This window comes from Heterodontus francisci, chromosome 13 (assembly GCF_036365525.1).
Source record: "Heterodontus francisci isolate sHetFra1 chromosome 13, sHetFra1.hap1, whole genome shotgun sequence".
Taxonomy (NCBI): Eukaryota; Metazoa; Chordata; class Chondrichthyes; order Heterodontiformes; family Heterodontidae; genus Heterodontus; species Heterodontus francisci.
The window spans coordinates 29,958,243-29,978,628 of record NC_090383.1 but is presented as its reverse complement, the minus strand read 5'-3'; the positions used below and the strand labels follow the sequence as shown (position 1 = coordinate 29,978,628).

General features: G+C 46.3%; 1 protein-coding gene across 5 annotated transcripts in view; it reads right to left on the bottom strand.

Annotated features, from left to right (window-relative positions):
- Window positions 1-20,386, bottom strand: part of prkn (parkin RBR E3 ubiquitin protein ligase) — a 1,503,655-nt gene that overhangs the window by 852,871 nt on the left and 630,398 nt on the right. For all 5 annotated transcript variants that reach the window (XM_068044606.1, XM_068044605.1, XM_068044609.1 and 2 more), the window contains one exon: window positions 3,308-3,426. In XM_068044606.1, coding sequence (XP_067900707.1) covers window positions 3,308-3,426 — 119 coding nt within the window. The remainder of the gene's footprint in view (window positions 1-3,307; window positions 3,427-20,386) is intronic.

Genomic DNA, 20,386 nt, shown 5'->3' with positions numbered 1-20,386 from the left:
ATCTAATGAGGCCAGCGGCAGGACCATGGCAAAATAATGCATCGGCCTCATTAGGACAGTGCTGACCCAAAATGCTGCTCACCAGTTACAGAGGGGGAGCAAAATCAGCCAGCTTGGACACAGCCAATGGTAACTCTGTAAGACAGGGAGGAAAGTGGAGGAGAGATAATCAGAAAGGGGTAAGCAGTGGCCAGCAGCTGCTCATGCTTTTAATGCGGAGCTGGGAGGAGCACTCCAGCTTCTCCTGGCTCCATATTAAGATACTCCCTTACAAAATTTACTTTATTGCTGGCAGCCTCCAGCCTTATCTGGTAATCCTGAATGTAGCAGGCCCTGATTCTGCTATAATAAAACAAGAAATGCTGGAAATACTCAGCAGGTTTGGCAGCATCTGTGGAGAGAGAAGCAGAGTTAACGTTTCAGGTCAGTGACCCTTCTTCAGAACTGGCAAATATTAGAAATGTGAAAGGTTATAAGCAAGTAAAAGGGGGGGGGGGGGGTGGGGCAAGAGATAACAAAGGAGAAGGTGCAGATAGGACAAGGTCACAGAAGAGCTGATCAGAAGGTCATGGAGCAAAGTCAAACAATATGTTAATAGCGTGTTGAAAGACAAAACATGAGTACAGATAACGGACTGAAAATTGAACAGCCGAAAGAACAAACATGAAAAAAACAGTGGGTAAGCAAACTGAACAAACTAAGATGAAATAAAATAAACAGAAAAAAACAAAAATAAATAAATATATAAAAAAGAAAAAATAACTAATAATAAAAGTAAAATGGGGGGTCCGTCATGCTCTGAAATTATTGAACTCAATGTTCAGTCCGGCAGGCTGTAGTGTGCCTAATCGGTAGATGAGATGCTGTTCCTCGAGCTTGCATTGATGTTCACTGGAACACTGCAGCAATCCCAGGACAGAGATGTGAGCATGAGAGCAGGGGGAACTGTTGAAATGGCAAGCAACCGGAAGCTCAGGGTCATGTTTGCAGATTGAGTGGAGGTATTCCGCAAAGCGGTCACCCAGTCTGTGTTTGGTCTCCCCAGTGTGGAGGAAACCACATTGTGAGCAGCGAATGCAGTATACTACATTGAAAGAAGTGCAAGTAAATTGATGCTTCACCTGAAAGGAGTGTTTGGGGCCTTCGATAGTGAGGAGAGAGGAGATAAATGGGCAGGTATTACACCTCCTGCGATTGCAGGGGCAGGTGCCATGGAAAGGGGATGAGGTGGTGGGAGTAATGGAGGAGTGGACCAGGGTGTCGCGGAGGGAGCAATCCCTTCGGAATGCTGATAGGGGAAGGGAGGGGAAGATGCGTTTGGTAGTGGCATCACGCTGGAGGTGGCGGAAATGGCGGCGGATGATCCTTTGGATATGGAGGCTGATGGGGTGGAAAGTGAGGACAAGGGAACCCTGTCGCGGTTCTGGGAGGGAGGGGAAGGGGTGAGGGTAGAGATGCGGGAAATGGGCCGGACATGATTGACGGCCCTGTCAAACACAATGGGGGGAATCCTCGGTTGAGGAAAAAGGAAGACATATCAGAAGCGTGGTCGTGGAAAGTAGCATCATAAGAGCAGATGCGTCGGAGAATGAGAAACTGGGAGAATGGAATGGAGTCCTTACAGGAGGCAGGGCGTGAAGAAGTGTAGTCGAGGGAGCTGTGAGAGTCGGTGGGCTTATAATAGATATTAGTAGACAGCCTATCCCCAGAGATGGCAACAGACAAGTCAAGGAAGGGAAGGGAAGTGTCAGAGATGGACCATGTAAAGGTGAGAGAAGGGTGGAAATTAGAAGCAAAGTTGATAAAGTTTTCCAGTTCGGGGCGGGAGCAGGAAACGGCACCAATACAGCCATCAATGTACCGGAAAAAGAGTTGGGGGAGGGGGCCTGAATAGGACTGGAACAAGGAATGTTCAACATATCCCACAAAAAGACAGGTATAACTAGGACCCATGCGGGTACCCATAGCAACACCTTTTACTTGAAGGAAGTGAGTGGAGTTGAAAGAGAAGTTGTTCAATGTGAGAACAAGTTCAGCCAGGTGGAGGAGGGTGGTGGTGGATGGGGACTGGTTGGGCCTCTGTTCAAGGAAGAAGCAGAGAGCCCTCAAACTGTCCTGGTGGGGGATGGAGGTGTAGAGAGATTGGGCGTCCATAGTGAAGAGGAGGCGGTTGGGGCCAGGAAACTGGAAATTGTCAAAATGACGTAGGGCATCAAAAGAGCCAAGGATGTAGGTGGGAAGCGACTGGACCAGGGGAGAAAAGATACAGTCAAGGTAGGAAGAAATAAGTTCAGTGGGGCAGGAGTAGGCTGACACAATGGGTCTGCCGGGACAGTCCTGTTTGTGGATTTTGGGAAGGAGGTAGAAGTGGGCTGTCCGTGGTTGTGGGACTATGAGGTTGCAAGCTGTCGAGGGAAGATCTCCAGAGGAGATGAGGTCAGTGACAGTCCTGTGGACAGTAGCTTGATGTTCGGTGGTGGGCTCATGGTCCAGAGGGAGGTAGGAAGAAGTGTCTGAGAGTTGGCGCTGAGCCTCTGCAAGGTAGAGGTCGGTACGCCATACAACAACAGCACATGATTCTGATATGTTCAGGGAAAACCAGTTTATGGTTTGGGTCCTTAAACAGGCACTAGGCTCATTATTAGCAAATACAAGAGATTAACATCTGTTTTAGACATCTGCTGGGGACAACTCAACAGCACTCAAAATAATATGTCATTGAGCGTGTTTGTTTATGAGAGGTTGGCCTCCTAAATTGTGCCTCGTTTCATCCAGACAGTGGGTACAACAAGATCCAATTATACCCCCTTCATGTCCATAAACCACCCTTGATCCTATAACTACATCACAGTCATAACCTGTTTGTAGAAATATAAAATATATCACTCGATTGTTATGGGTAAGATAACTTTTTAAGATATTTCTTTTCCTTTCCTGTTCTTCATCTCCATAAAGATAAACAGCAGAAAGGGTAGTCCTCCACCCAGGTCTTTACTGACAAACTGTCATTGAACAAGAAAGGTCCAGGTGGGATAACAGCAATTTTGCCAGCTGAACTAGTAACATGACTGCGGCCAGCTGCACAATATGTAGGCGCGAATCTGTGCTACACTATTGATTGGCAGTCCTATCTAGTTTGGAAGTTCACGTATCATGTCCTCCATATTTTTTGTGCATCTATTCACAATATTTCTTTAAAGTTCAGGAATTCAAGTACAGTGTGACACTACAGTAGCAAAGTTAAAACTTTTAAAATGGTATATGTGCATATTTATGCTAATAAAATGTTTCTGCTACATTATCTTACCCTGGTTAAAGTTAATGTTCCTTGCTGACACGTGCTGCATCGTACCCTTAATTTCCCAGGCTGCACTCCTTTGCACATTGTCTTGCAATAGACATAAAAGCTGCTGTAAAGTCTTGAACCTGAAAAATAAAAATCCTGCATTGAAAACATATTTTTAATTTAAGAGTTCAACAAATTGATCTAAATTTTATCATCCCTTCAAACAAAGAGGGTAACACAAAATACATACAAATTCCTTCAGACTGCACTGCGTGTTATGGTACAAAATGATACTAAAGGGACTTATATCTGCTCCAATGAGCTGTGGCTCAATGGTAGTTCTTTTAAGTCTGATTCAGAAGGTTATGGGTTCAAGTACCACTTCAGAGAGTTGAGCACAAAAGTCTTGGCTGACACTTTGAGATGGATTTTATGTAGCCAGCGGGGGTCCTGATGCTGGGCTAGAAAAGGGAACCCCGCTTCAGCCATTTGGGGGACCCCTAGCTGCATTTTACGGTGCTCAGGCAGTTGGGGGCAGGGATGGGCTATTGGTGCAGGGGTGGCCTTTGCCACCAGGGGCCTGTAGTCTTTGATTGATCTGGATTTGATTGTATTAATCATGGAGGATGATAATTTAATTTTGGAAAAAGCCATAACCTTGGCAGTCCACATAAATCAAACACTACAGGGCTCTCTGTGGGCTACCCACACCAACCCACAGGGAGGCTGCTGATGTTACTGGTTAAATGCCAGTGGCAGGATGAAGCCCTTAAGTTGCCCTTAATTGGCCATTTAAGGGTCTGAATTGGCCTCTGGACGGGAAAGCCGTCTTCAGCCTTCCCCACCTTTGACAAAATTGAATGATGTCGGAAAGGCGACGGGCACTCCATCCCCTCCTTCCTTCATTATTTTATAGGCCTCCATGCCATCCTTCCTGTCCTTAGAGGGCTGAAAAAATTCAGCCCTTCAGTGCATATACCGAGGGAGCGCTGCACAGTTAGTTGGAAATGCTGACTTTCAGACACAATGTTAAACCACAGTCCTGTCTGCCCTCCCAGGTAGATGGTACCATTTCGAAGAAGAGCAGGGGCATTCTCCCTAGTGTTCTTACCAATAATGTCTGGACATCATCACATTGCAGTTTTTGGAAGTTTGCTATGCACCAATTGGCTGCTACATTTCTTATATTACAACAGACACCACAATGATTGAGAGGACATGACGTATGCTACATAGATACAAGTCTTCTTCCTTTCCCAACAGCAGTGAAGGATAATAAGCAGAGATTCCACTCGTGATGGGAGGTAAAATGGAAGAACTGTTCACTTTGGGCCACTCCTGGATACCTCCTTTCAGATGTTCTCAGAGGAACATTTGCAGAAAGTTGAGTGAATAAGGGGGAAATTTTAACCTGCCAGGGTGGGTGGACGTTGCTCACGCTGGAGGTTAAAGAAGCAAAATATCTCAGCGTGTCGGGAAGCCAGCAGGATTCTGCCGACTTCTGCACTTAACTCTTGCATATTTGTTAACACATGGGAAACTCCCGTGGGACAGGTGGATCTGTGATTAACATATGCGAAAAGACAACTTACTGCCTCTTTAACCTTGGATTCTGGCTTTAGCTGGAAGTGCACAGGTTTCCCAGTCTGTCTGAAACTCGCCAAGTTGAACAAGGAAAGAGAACAATGAGGATTGACCAGGCTGAGAAATTGACAGGCTGGAAAGCCTTTAAATACTGAGATCTGACAGCTGCTTCTTTGCCTGGGTGAAAGGCTTTTGCTCACAGGACTTGTTTTGAGAGTGTGTTTTGGAGGTGATTCCAAAGACTTTTCTGCTATGTTAGACTTTTTTGCCTTTGTTCTGCACTTCACAACTGTCAGCCTTCTCAGTAGTATGGGAGCCTCTTATGCATCTATAACTTGGACTTCTAATGAGGAACAAGAGGACCAGCACCAGCAACAGTAGCAGGAGCAGTAGCTGCTTTCTCCTCAGCCACCCGCTGCTCCACAGGACAGAGGGGATGAATGCAGAGCTCCATCTCACAAAAGGAAACTCTCCCAACACAGTGTATACAGGCAGAGAATGAGCTTCCTGAACATGACTGAGCACCAGTGCTTCAGGAGGCTCAGACTTTCATGCCAGGTCATTTATGGCATTTTCAGCCTCCTAAATCAAGACCTCTGTCCAAATGGACCAGGTGGGCACGCATTGCCAGTGATGGTCAAGGTCTGAATTTCCTCATCGCTGGCTCCTTCCAGGGATCTGCTGGTAACATCTGCAGAATCTCACACTCTGCTGCACACAAGTGCATCTTCCAGGTGATTGATGCCATGTTTGCCTGGACCACTACTTACATCCATTTCACTACTGCTAAGGCCAGTCAGAATGTGAGGCCCCTTGGATTTGCTGCTCTGGCCTGATTCCCACAGGTATAGGAGTCATAAATTGCACACATGAGGCAATCAAGGCGCCCTCAGATCTCTCAGCAATATTCATCAATCGAAAGAGATTCCATTTCATTAGTGTTCAACTGGTAACCACCGAAGATTATCAGGCATCTTTGCACATACCCAGGAAGCCGCTATGATGCCTTCATTCTGTGCCAGTTAAGTCTGCCACAGATCTTCGCATCTCCAAACAGATTCAACAGGTTGCTCCATGGAGGCAAGTGTTACCCTCTAAGGACTTGGCAGACCTACTACCAGTGCGCAGACCTACTACTGACACACAAGAAAGGTATAACTGACGCCAAATGAACACAAGAATGGTCATTGAGCAAGCCATTGGGATGCTGAAGATGAGATTCAGGTGCCTGGGCAGATCTGGAGGCGCCCTTCAGTATGCACCAGCAAGGGTGTCCAGAGTAATTGTGGTCTACTGTGCCTTGCACAACATAGCGCAGAAGAGAGGACGGGAGCTGAAGGAGAAGGAAGGAGGCTCTGCATCTTTAGAGAAGGAGGAACAGGAGGAACAACAGGAGGAGCAGGAGGAGGAGGAAGAACCTGGTGTGGACAGGGTACCTACAGCCACAAAATTAGTTGCCGGGCTGCACGGGACAGACTTATCCAAGTACGCTTCATTTGATTTGAGCCTATGCAGTCATCTGGCATACAAATTTTGAATCCATTGTGCCCACCCCCACTGCCAGAACAAAGCAGTTCCACAGTTAACAATCCATTTCTCTCACTAACACCCACTGTTCATCTTCTACTCTTGCCATTTTCTTCAAGGCTGAAGGCTACTTGGCAGTCGATAAGCAACAATGGGAATGATTGGGCAATGGAGATTTGAAATAAAGTTTGTGGTGCATAAATGTTGGCAATAAAATGCGTAAACGTTGACAATAAAAGTGATAATTTAACAAAATTTGAATCAGACTCCAATTATGCTCAGCGCCTCTGGAAATATTGACAGAACCTCAAACCTTTTCTGCTGCCGCTCTAGGATAGTCTGCTTCATCGATGACCTGGAGGCTTCAAGCTGAGCAGAGCTTGGAGGATCCTGCGCCCTCTAATGGGGACTCTCCCTGTCCCTGTCTCCAACATCTACCCTTGCTCACCTGTGATGTGGTTGTTTATGTGACAATCCAACTACCTGGCTTGGAGGCCCCACCGAGGTGTGTGTATTTGAGCTGATGGACACTGTGCATGAGTCATGTGACAGTGCTGCCTCAGAGTGTGCAACCTCCTCTAAATAGTCTTCCTTCTCTCCTGCTCCTGAGCGATGTTCGCAGGACCTGTGGGAGATGAAAGACATGAATTAGAACTGACAAATGAAAGGGTTCAAAGTCAAAATTGTACAAATCATGATATCTCTGTGGATGCTGATCACAAATCAATATGAGTGAGTGTTGTATGCCATGTGGCTGTGTGATATCCAATTCTATCACCAGGTACTTGGAAGACCCTTATTTCTCCATCTTCAATGGCCTTGTATTCTGACAATCTGCTGATCTCCAGTGCTTTGTCCTCCACATTGGTCAGGCTGGCTATGACTGGAGGGCCACCCCCAGTTCTCTGCCTCTCTCTGGTGTTCTGCACTCACTTCTGCTGCAAGGATAGAAAGGGGAGAGCTGTGAGTGTACTAAATGTAATATGTTGAGACGATGGAATAGTAACACTGTGGAGGGTGACTGTGAGGAATGAGTTTGAGCTGACAATAAGTTGAGCATGAGTGTCAGTGGTGACTGTTCAGATGGAGATGTGAGGAGGTGCCTTGAGAGAGAGGAATGGGTGAACCTGCAATGTGTGCTGGTCTGAGAAGTGCTGGGCAGGAGTAGGCAGGGGATGTCAGTGAGTGGGTTGGCACTTGAATGTGGCAGACTGTACACCTTTCCTGTCATTGAACCTCATTGGGCATTGTATCCTTGAGTGAGGGACCACGCTCATGCTGCTCACATCCTCAGTCATCTAGTCATGCCTGCTTGGTTTCAGATGCGGGCTTCTTCCTCCAGCCCGCTGGAAACAATATTTCTCTGCGGGCCCTCATAGTCCACAGCATGATCTTCAGGGATACCTCAAAGAACCAGGGCAGGCAGCCTCCCCTCATTAAGATTCCATCATTTAAGTTGCTGTTTCTCACTGGCCAGTTGTAGAATGGTTTCATTCTGTCTGTTGCCTTTAAATACTGAGGCTGTAACATTCAGGTGTGGGCTATGATCACACTCGCCTGATTGGAAAATCCAGAAGTGGGATGCTAACGCCATAGCTCAATTAAAAAGCCATGGAATATCCGGCTCCATGAACTTTCAGGTTCCTGACCTGCTGCTGACCACCCCTGTTGCGAGCAGATCCAAACATTAAAATTCGGCCCTAAATGTCTAACTATGCTCTCAGTCACAAAAAACTGCATCATAAAGAGAAAGCTAAAGAAATTTGGAGAAAACTAAGTTTATTTTTTTTTTTAAATACATGATTTTGGGTTGTGGAAGTTAAGGAGGGGGTGTAGTGCCATATCTTTTAGATTTAAAACGGTGGCACTTTACATTTTACTAAAAGCTGTTAACTGTACGGCAGTAATGTTCTATGTTTACATTTGAACGCGGTAAAAGCCCCAATGAATACATTTAATCAAAGATGATAGCAAAATGTATGGCAGAAGGCATTTCTTGTGGCTATTGTGAAGGCCATTAACACCCATTTTGTAGCACTCTGACTGAATTTCTAAAAAGGCAGCATGGAAGTTTTGAGAATGCTGGTGCATTTACAAAAAGAATGTTAAATCCTTATTTACTTTTGATCACTTTGCTATTAAAGGCTAGCACAGTTGAAGCAATCACCAGAATGAATGGTACCTAGAACTAGAGATCAGTGACCCAGTCACAGAGTGGGATTTTCATTTTAACCCAAGATAACCTCCTCCATTTAATTGGTAACTAATCTGAAACAGGTTTTTCAGCTGGACTCTGTGGGGATGATATGAGTCTTGAGTAATACCACAAAGCGGGCATTTTACACCCGCCTAATTTCCTTCTCTGTTGACTATGCAGATATGCTTAGCCAGAGCCAACAATTTCATTTTCTTCCCTATTGAGGTGACAAAACTGGAAGGCAGGGCTTTGGGTGCTGCAAGGTTTGTAGGTTTGCCCCAGAAGCAGGGCATCATTGACCGCTCATTGAAACAAACCTTTGCTCCAATGCAAGACATGAACAGGAAGAACTTCCATTCACTAAATGTGCAGCTAGTGTGTGACAACAGTGCCTCATTCACATCTATGTCAGGTATCCTGGCAGTTGTTGTAATGCATTACCCTCAATTTCCCCTTCTATTTCAAGCAGACCATTAAGTGAGATGCTGGCTTCTTGGGGACAAAAGCTAATCCCTGCACATGTGGTTCATGACACCTGGCAGGAACCCACACACAGAAGCTAAGATGAGATACAGGGCTGGATTTTACGTCGAACAGACGGGAACTGGCCACCGAAGTAAAGGTCGGTGGTGAACCCGGTTCCGCCCTGCCCGGGGATCTGTCCCGCATTTTACGGGTCCCCCAGCTTTAATTGTTCCGAGGCGGGAAGGAGTGGGAGGAAGTCCCACATCATTGACCTGCCGGCTAATCATTGGGCCAGCAGCTCTTCGTCCCAGCAGCACCACCAGGAGCGTGGAACATGGAGCCAGGAGTCCAGGTAGGTTAAGTCCTGGGGATGGTTGGGGAAGCCTGTGCCCGTTTGTCCAGACCCCCCCACCTCTCCCCCACACCCGGTGCACTGAGAGGCCATCAGGTTTCATTGGGCGGCATTTCACATCTCCTGGACGGCTGCTTGCCATGGGTAAAATCCCTGTGGAGGTGGGTGAAGGTGGCCACTTAAGGGCCTCAATTGGCCTGGGGTGGGCGGGTGGGCTGTTCCCCACCGCCTCCCCGCCAACCCCCGCCGACTGCCGCAAAGTTGGCCAGAGGCGGGAGCAAGGCGGGAAGGCCTCCCAGAGCCTCCCGCTCAATTTTATGCCACCCCCATCTGCCCCATGCCACCATCTGACCTGTTGGGGCGACGTAAAATTCAGCCCGCAATCAAAGCTGTGCCTTTCAAAATCAAAGGAGGATCATCAGCAATTCAAGACCTGATGTGAATGGACGAGGCATTCATTTATGTAATTGGCAGAGGAAGAGCACAAAGTGTGGCAACTGATGAGGCTGGATAAAGTATCTAGCAAGGTATTTGGCCATCTGTCTCTCCTTTTCTTTTGAGATTGAACTTTGTACCTCACATTCTCTGCATGGTGGCAACATATGGTGAGCCTAGGCTTTTGCGGAAGGGTGAAGCCTTCAAGAATCATAGAAATTTACAGCACAAATGGAGGCTATTCAGCCTATCGTGTCTGTGGCAGCCAAAAATAGATAGCCAGCCTAACCTCACTTTCCAGCTCTTGGTCCATAGCCTTATTAGGTACAGCACTTCAAATGTGCATCCAAATGCTTTTTAAATGCAATGATGGTTTCTGCCTCTACCACCATTTGGAGTCAATGATTTCCAGACCCCCAACACCCTCTTGGTGAAAAAATTCTCCACAATTCCCCTCTAATCCTTCTATGCCCACGATTATTGACCTCTCTGCTAAGGGAAATAGGTCCTTCCTATCCACTCTATCGAGGATCCTCATAGTTTTATACACCTCAGTTAAATCTCCAGTCCTGGGCGGCACAGTGGCGCATGGGCATCACAGTGGCGCATGGGCGGCACAGTGGCGCATGGGCGGCACAGTGGCTCAGTGGTTAACACCACAGCCTCACAGCTCCAGCGACCCGGGTTCAATTCTGGGTACTGCCTGTGCGGAGTTTGCAAGTTCCCCCTGTGACCGCGTGGGTTTTCGCCAGGTGCTCAGGTTTCCTCCCACAGCGAAAGACTTGCAGGTTGATAGGTAAATTGGCCATTATAAATTGCCCCTAGTATAGGTAGGTGGTAGGGGAATATAGGGAAGGTGGGGATGTGGTAGGAATATGGGATTAGTGTAGGATTAGTATAAATGGGTGGTTGATGGTTGGCACAGACTCGGTGGGCCAAAGGGCCTGTTTCAGTGCTGCATCTCTAAATAAAAAAATTAAAAAACATTCTTGTAAACCTCCTCTGTACCCTCTTTAATGTAATCACATTCCGCCTGTAATGTGGTGAACAGAACAGTACGCAGTATTCCAGCTGTGACCTAACTAATGTTTTATACAGTTCTCTCGTCTTATATTCTACGTCTCAGCTAATAAAGAAACTATCCCGCAGGCCTTCTTAACCACCTTATCTCCCTGTCCTACTACCTTCAGGGATCAGCGGACATGTACTCCAAGGTTTCTCTGCTCTTCTACATATCTCAGTGTCCTACCATTTACTGTGCATTCCCTTGCCTTGTTTACCATCCCCAACTGGATTAGCTCGCACTTCTTTGGATTGAATTCCATTTGCCATATTAATCTCTTCCTGCAGTCTACAGCTTTCTTTCTCACTATCAACCATACAGCCAATTTTTGTATCATCTGCAAACTGCTTAATCATGATCCTTTCATTTACGTTGAAATCATTGACAATACACCATGAAAAGTAAGGGACTTGTCGTGAGCCCTGCAGATCCCCATTGGAAACAACTTTCCAGTCATAAAAACACCTTTTGGCCAATACCACCCATTGCTTTCTGCCAGTGAGCCAATTTTGGATTCAGCAACAATAGGCAACATTGTGAGCAGTGTAGATGGAAGTGTAAAATTACAAAGAGATATTAATATATTAAATGAATGGGCAAAATTGTGACAAAAGGATTTCAATGTAGGCAAGTATGAGGTCATTGACTTTGGACCAAAAAAGGACAGATCACAGTATTTTCTAAATGGTGAAAAGCTAGCAACAGAGGAGTTCCAAAGAGACTTACGAGTCTAAGTACACAGATCATTAACAGGTACAAAAAATAGTCAAAAAGGCTAACGGAATGCTGACCTTTATATCTAGAGGATGGGAATACAGACTAAAAGTGGATAGAAGTCATGCTGTAGCTATACAAAGCCCTGGTTGAAACACACCTGGAATGCTGTGTTCAGTTCCGGGCACCACACATTAGGAAGGATATATTGGCCTTGAAGGGAATGCAACGTAGATTTACCAGAATAATACCTGGACTTCAAGGATTAAATTAGGAGGAGAGAATACACAAACTAGGGTTCTATTCCCTGGAATTTAGAAGATTAAGAGGTGATTTGATTGAACTTTTATTAAGTGGTACTGATAGGGTAGATAGAGAGAAACTATTTCCACTGGTTGGGACTAGGAGACATAACTAAAAAAGTAGAGCCAGGCCTTTCAGGAGTGAAATTAGGAAGCACTTCTGCAAGCAAAAGGTGGTAGAAGGTTGGAACTAGTATGATCAGACAAAACCAACATGGTTTATGAAAGGGAAATCGTGTTTGACAAACCTATTAAAGTTTTTTGAGATTGAGGTTCCTGGGATGAGAGGGTTGTCCTATGATGAGAGGCTGAGTAAATTGGGCATTTAGTCTCTGGAGTTTAGAAGAATGAGAGGTGATCTTATTGAAACTTGCAAGATTCTGAAGAGGCTTGGCAGGGTGGACACTGAGATGTTGTTTCCCCTGGCTGGGGAATCTAGAACATAGGGGCACTGAGATGAGGAGAAATTTCTTGACTCCGAGGGTTGTGAATATTTGGAATTGTCTACTCCAGAGGGTTGTGGATACTGTATAGTTGAGTATATTCAAGGTTGAGATCGATAGATTTTTAATCTCTCTGGGGATATGGAGATATGGGGAGTTGGCAGAAAAGTGATGTTGAGGTGGAAGATCAGCCATGATCATATTGAGTAGCAGAGTCGGCTCAAGGGCCCAAATGGTCTACTTTTTTACATTCATTCATGGGATGTGGGCATCACTGGCTCGGCCAGCATTTATTGCCCATCCCTAATTGCCCTTGAGAAGGTGGTGGCGAGCTGCCTCCTTGAACCACTGCAGTCCTTGGGGTGTAGGCACACTAACAGAGTTGTTAGCAAGGGAGTTTCATAATTTTGACCCAGCGACAGTGAAGGAACGGCGATATAGTTCCAAGTCAGGATAATTTGTGGTTTGGAGGGGAACTTGCTGGTGGTGGTGTTCCCATGCATCTGCTGGCCTTTCCTTCCAGGTGGAGGCGGTTGTGGGTTTGGAAGGTACTGTCGAAGGAGCTTGCTGCAGTGCATCTTGTAGATGGTACACAGTGCTACCACCGTGTGTTTGTGATGAAGGGAGTGAATGTTGAAGATGCAGGATGGGGTGCCAATCAAGCGGGCTGCTTTTTCATGGATGGTGTCAAGTTTCTTGAGTGTTGTTGGAGCTGCATCCATCCAGGCAAGTGGAGAGTATTCAATCACACTCCTGACTTGTGCCTTGTAGATGTGGACAGGCATTAGGGAGACAGGAAGTGAATTACTCGCTACAGAATTCCTAGCATCTGACTTGTTGTTGTAATCACAGTACTTATATGGCTGCTCCAGTTCAGTTTCTGGTCAATGGTAACCCCCCAAGATGTTGATAGTGGGGGATTCAGCGATGGTAATGCCATTGAACATCAAGGGGAGATGGTAAGATTCTGTCTTGTTTGAGATGGTTATTGCCTGGCACTTGTGTGGCATGTATGTTACTTGCCACTTATCAGCCTGGATGTTGTCCAGGTCTTGCTGCATCTGGACACGGACTGCTTCAGTATCTGAGGAGTCACAAATAGTGCTGAACATTGTGCAATCATGAGTAAACATCCCCACTTCTGAACATACGATGGAGGGAAGGACATTGATGAAGCAGCTAAAGGTGGTTGGGCCTCAGACACTACCCTGAGGAACTCCTACAGTGATGTCCTGGGACTGAGATGATTGACCCCCAACAATCAAAACCATCTTCCTTTGTTCTAGGTCTGACATTAACCAGCGGAGAGTTTTCCCCTTGATTCCTGTTTACTCCATTTTGCTAGGGCTCCTTGATACCATACTCAGTCAAGCTGCCTTGATGTCAAGGGCAGTCACTCTCACCTCACCTCTGTATTTCAGCTCTTTTTATCCATGTTTGCACCAAGGCTGTAAGGAGGTCAGGAGCTGAGTGGCCCTGGCGGAACCCAAACTGAGCATCAATGAGCAGATTATTGCTGATCAAATGCCACTTGATAGCACTGTTGATGACCCCTTCCATCACTTTGCTGATGATCGGGAGTAGACTGATAGGGCAGTAATTGGTAGGGATGGATTTGTCCTATTTTTTGTGGACAGGACATATCTGGGCAATTTTCCACATTGCCGGGTAGATGCCAGTGTTGTAGCTGTACTGGGACAACTTGACTAGGGGCACAGCAAGTTCTGGAGCACAAATCTTCAGTACTATTGCCAAAATGTTGTCAGGCCCATAGTCTTTGCAGTATCCAGTGCCCTCAACCGTTTCTTGGTATCACATGCAGTGAATTGAATTGGCTGAAGACTGGCATCTGTGATGCTGGAGACTTCAGGAGGTGAATCATCCACTTGGCACTTCTGGCTGAAGAATGATGCAAATGCCTCAGCCTTGTCTTTTGCATTGATGCGCTGGGCTCCTCCATCATTGAGGATGGGGATATTTGTGGAGCCTCCTCCTCCTGTTAGCTGTTTAATTATCCACCACTATTTATGACTGGATGTGGTAGGACTGCAGAGCTTAGATCTGATCCGTTGTTTGTGGGATTCTTAGCCCTGTCTATCACATGCTGCTTACACTGTTTGGCATGCATGTAGTCCTGTGTTGTAGCTTCACCAGGCTGACACCTCATTTTTAGGTATGCCTGGTGCTGCTCCTGGCATGCCCTCCTGCTCTCTTCGTTGAACTAGGGTTGATCCACTGGCTTAATGGTAATGGTAGAGTGGGGGATATGCCGAGCCATGAGGTTACAGATTGTGGTTGAATACAATTCTGTTGCTGCTGATGGCCCACAGCACCTCGTGGCTGCCCAGTTTTGAGTTGCTAGATCTGTTTGAAATCTATCCTATTTAGCACGGTGGTAGTGCCACACAACACAGTGGTGGCTGCCCTCAATGTGAAGATGGGACTTTGTCTCCACAAGGACTGTGTGGTGGTCACTCCTACCAATACTGTCGTGGACTAGTAAATTGTAGATTGGTGAGGACGAGGTCAAGTAGGTTTTTCCCTCTGTTGGTTCCCTCACCACCTGCCACAGACCCAGTCTGGCAGCTATGTCCTTTAGGACTCAACCAGCTTAGTCAGTAGTGGTGCTACCAAGCCACTCTTGGTGAGGGACCTTGAAGTTGCCCACCCAGAGTACATTTTGTGCCCTTGCTACCCTCAGTGCTTATTCCAATTGGTGTTCAACATGGAGAAGTACTGATTCATCAGCCGAGGGGGGCACTGCAGGTGGTACTCAGCAGGAGGTTTCCTTGCCCATGTTTGAACTGATGCCATAAGGCCTCATGGGATTCAGAGTCAATGTTGAGGACTCTCAGGGCAACTCCCTCCTGACTGTATACTGGTGGGTCAGTCCTGCCAGTGGGACAGGACATACCCAGAGGTGGTGACGGTGGTGTCTGGGGCATTGTCTGCAAGGTTCGATTTCGTGAGAATAACTATGTCAGGCTGTTGTTTTACTAGTCTGTAGGACAACTCTCCCAATTTTGGCACAAGCCCCCAGATGTTGGTAAAGAGGACTCCAGCTCCTATTTCAAATGTTCTTATATTGTTCCTTCTGCAAATGATTGTTGATTTTAAATCAGTTGTTAATTTTAAATCTGGGATTAATAGATTTTTATTGACCAAAGGTATGAGGGTTATGGGGCAAAGCTGTATTTATGGAGTGAGTTCACAGACCTCATTGAATGGTTCGAGGAGCTAAATGGCCTACTCCTGTTGTTATGTTCAAGGTGCTTTAAAGAAGCTATGGGAATGCACATGATGCCATGAGGAAGGCATTAGAAGGAACGAATATTTTAAAAAGATGGTTTTGAGAAGGGCCAATGTGGGTTAAGGCCACAGAAAAAGGGTGAGGAAAGGACATTAATCCCATCAGTGCCCAATCTATCCATTTGACAATGCAACTTCCTCCAATTACTGGTAAAGATGCAAAGGCTTAAAGAAAGTAAAGAAAAATCAGATGGTAAGTCAATGATGATGCACTCACATCCACCGCCAGAATCAAAAATTGGCAAAGGGTAGTCAGACTTAGACACAGATTGCCTGCTCAGCTTCTCTGTTAAGGAAATGTACTTGCTGTAGAGGGACATAATTCACACCCCTCTAAAAAAAATGACCACTGATATTTGGTAAATCTAAAGGTAAAACACATCAAATGAAATGCTTTTTTTTAAAAAACAAGCTAGTTATAAGGTAAATTGTACTTAGTATTTTGGCTGCTGTTAGTGCATAACATACTAGTCAAGTCCTTAAATACCAATACCATTGGTATTCTGTGGTGGAACTAAAAAGATCCGTTGCCTGTCAGAAAATGTAAATATATGCACATCTATGAGACAGATATAACAAACTATAACAATGACTATATTTGGCTGTGAGTTTTTAGTTGTTAAATTGTAAGTTAAATATGATCATATTCAGAAACTGATATCATAAAACATATTACAAAAAATTAGCTGTTGACAGATTAAAATATTTTGAAAGCCTTTACATCTTGAGGACTTCCACTTTTTATTAGCTTTTTCAGCTATCTTTGCCAAGAGTTTGCTGCAGAATAGGTCAGAGATGATTACATAGAATTACATAGAATATACAGCAAAGGAACAGGCCATCACAAAAACAGATTATCAAGTAATTATTTACAGGTGAGGTCCCAGAGGACTGAAGAATAGCCAATGTTGTTCCTTTGTTTAAGAAGGGTAGCAAGGATAATCCAGGAAATTATAGGCCGGTGAGCCTTACGTCAGTGGTAGGGAAATTATTAGAGGATTCTTCGGGACAGGATTTACTCCCATTTGGAAACAAACAAACTTATTAGCGAGAGGCAGCATGGTTTTGTGAAGGGGAGGTCGTGTCTCACTAATTAGATTGAGCTTTTTGAGGAAGTGACAAAGGTGATTGATGAAGGAAGGGCAGTGGATGTTATCTATATGGACTTCAGTAAAGCCTTTGACAAGGTCACTCATGTCAGACTGATACAAAAGGTGAAGTCACACGGGATCAGAGGTGAGCTGGCAAGATGGATACAGAACTGGCTCAGTCATAGAAGACAGAGGGTAGCAGTGGAAGGGTACTTTTCTGAATGGGGGGATGTGACTAATGGTGTTCCGCAGGGATCAGTGCTGGGACCTTTGCTGTTTGTAGTATATATAAATGATTTGGAGGAAAATGTAGCTGGTCTGATTAGTAAGTCTGTGGACGACACAAAGGTTGGTGGAGTTGCGGATAGTGATGAAGATTGTCAGAGGATACAGCAGGATATAGATCGGTTGGAGACTTGGGCGGAGAAATGGTAGATGGAGTTTAATCGGGACAAATGTGAGGTAATGCATTTTGGAAGATCTAATGCAGGTGGGAAGTACACAGTAAATGGCAGAACCCTTAGGAGTATTGACAGGCAGAGAGATCTGGGCGTACAGGTCTACAGGTCACTGAAAGTGGCAACGCAGGTGGATAATGTAGTCAAGAAGGCATATGGCATGCTTTCCTTCATCGGTCGGGGCATAGAGTATAAAAATTGGCAAGTCATGCTGCAGCTGTACAGAACTTTAGTCAGGCCACACTTAGAATATTGCGTGCAATTCTGGTCGCCACACTACCAGAAGGACGTGGAGGCTTTGGAGAGGGTACAGAGGAGGTTTACCAGGATGTTGCCTGGTCTGGAGGGCATTAGCTATGAGGAGAGGTTGGATAAACTCGGATTGTTTTCACTGGAACGACGTAAGTGGAGGGGCGACATGATAGCAGTTTACAAAGTTATGAGCGGCATGGACAGAATGGATAGTCAGAAGCTTTTTCCCAGGGTGGAAGAGTCAGTTACTAGGGCACATTGGTTTAAGGTGAGAGGGGCAAAGTTTTGAGGGGATGTGCGAGGCAAGTTCTTTACACAGAGGGTGGTGAGTGCCTGGAACTTGCTGCCGGGGGAGGTGGTGGAAGCAGGTATGATAGCGATGTTTAAGAGGCATCTTGACAAATACATGAATAGGATGGGAATAGAGGGATATGGTCCTCGGAAGTGCAGAAGGTTTTAGTTTAGGCAGGCATCAAGATCGGCGCAGGCTTGGAGGGCCGAATGGCCTGTTCCTGTGCTGTACTGTTCTTTGTTCTTTGTTCTAATTATCACATGGCTGTTTGTAGGAGCTTGCTGTATGCAAATTGGCTGCTACGTTTCCTACATTACAAAAGTGGTCATACTTCAAAAGTCTTCTTTAGCCTCCTTGTCTCGAGAGACAATGGGTAAGCGCCTGGAGGTGGTCAGTGGTTTGTGAAGCAGCGCCTGGAGTGGCTATAAAGGCCAATTCTAGAGTGACAGACTCTTCCACAGGTGCTGCAGATAAAATTTGTTTGTCGGGGCTGTTACACAGTTGGCTCTCTCCTTGCGCTTCTGTCTTTTTTCCTGCTAACTGCTAAGTCTCTTTGACTCGCCACGCTTTAGCCCCGCCTTTATGGTTGCCCGCCAGCTCTGGCGATCGCTGGCAACTGACTCCCACGACTTGTGATCAATGTTACAGGACGTCATGTCACGTTTGCAGACGTCTTTAAAGCAGAGACATGGACGGCAGGTGGGTCTGGTAGCAGTGACAAGCTCGTTGTACAATGTGTCCTTGGGGATCCTGTCATCTTCCATGCCGCTCACATGGCCAAGCCATCTCAGGCGCCGCTGGCTTAGTAGGGTTTATATGCTGGGGATGTTGGCCGCCTCGAGGACTTCTGTGTTGGAGATACGGTCCTGCCACCTGATGCCAAGGATTCTCCAGAGGCAGCGAAGATGGAATGAATTGAGACGTCGCTCTTGGCTGACGTACTTTGTCCAGGCCTCGCTGCCATCGAGCAAGGTACTGAGGACACAGGCTTCATACACTTGGACTTTTGTGTTCCGTGTCAGTGCGCCATTTTCCCACACTCTCTTGGCCAGTCTGGACATAGCAGAGGAAGCCTTTCCCATGTGCTTGTTTAATTCTGCATCGAGAGACAGGTTACTGGTGATAGTTGAGCCTAGGTAGGTGAACTCTTAAACCACTTCCAGAGTGTGGTCGCCGATATTGATGGATGGGGCATTTCTGACGTCCTGTCCCATGATGTTCGTTTTCTTGAGGCTGATGGTTAGGCCAAATTCATTGCAGGCAGCCGCAAACCTTTCGATGAGTCTCTTCAGTGTGAGATGTTAATGCAGCATCATCAGCAAAGAGGAGTTCCCTGATGAGGACTTTCCGTACTTTGGTCTTCGCTTTTAGACGGGCAAGGTTGAACAACCTGCCACCTGATCTTGTGTGGAGGAAAATTCCTTCTTCTGAAGACTTGAACGCATGTGAGAGCAGCAGGGAGAAGAAGATCCCAAACAGTGTAGGTGCGAGAACGCAGCCCTCTTTCACGCCACTCAGGATTGGAAAGGGGTCTGATGAGGCGCCGCTGTGCTGAATTGTGCCTTTCATATTGTTATGGAATGAGGTGATGATACTTAGTAGCTTTGGTGGGCATCTAATCTTTTCTAGTAGTCTGAAGAGACCACGTCTGCTGACGAGGTCAAAGGCTTTGGTGAGATCAATGAAAGCAACGTAGAGGGGCATCTGTTGTTCACGGCATTTCTCCTGCAGCTGGTGAAGGGAGAACAGCATGTCAATGGTGGATCTCTTTGCTCGAAAGCCACACTGTGCCTCAGGGTAGACACGCTCAGCCAGCTTCTGGAGCCTGTTTAAGGCGACACGAGTGAAGACTTTCCCCACTATGCTGAGCAGGGAGATTCCACGGTAGTTGTTGCAGTCACCGCAGTCACCCTTGTTCTTATAGAGGGTGATGATATTGGCATCGCGCATGTCCTGTGGTACTGCACCCTCGTCCCAACATAGGCAAAGCAGTTCGTGCACTGCTGAAAGCATCGCAGGCTTGGCACTCTTGATGATTTCAGGGGTAATGCCGTCCTTCCCAGGGGCTTTCCGCTGGCTAGAGAATCAATGGCATCACTGAGCTCCGATTTTGTTGGCTGTATGTCCAGCTCATCCATGACTGGCAGAGACAGGGCTGCTTTGAGGGCGGTCTCAGTGACAACATTATCCCTGGAATACAGTTCTAGGTAGTGCTCCACCCAGCGGTCCATTTGCTTGCGTTGGTCAGTGATTGTGAACCCTGATTTAGATTTGAGGGGGGCAATCTTCTTGATGGTTGGCCCAAAAGCTCTCTTAATGCCATCATACATTCCTCTGATATTTCCTGTGTCAGAGGCCAGCTGAATATGACTGCATAGGTGTTGCCAGTAGTCATTTGCATAGCACCTGGCTGTTCTTTGTGCCGCGCTTCTGGCAGCTTTAAGTGCTACGGATGTTAACTCGCTGGGTGCTTTCTTGTTGTTCAGCAGTGCGATGCGCTTAGTGGCTATGACAGGTTCCAGTTCTACAATGTGAGATTGAAACCAGTCTGCATTCCGCTTCACAAGATTGCCATAGGTGGTCATTGCTGAGTCATAGATGGCGTCTCTGATGTGG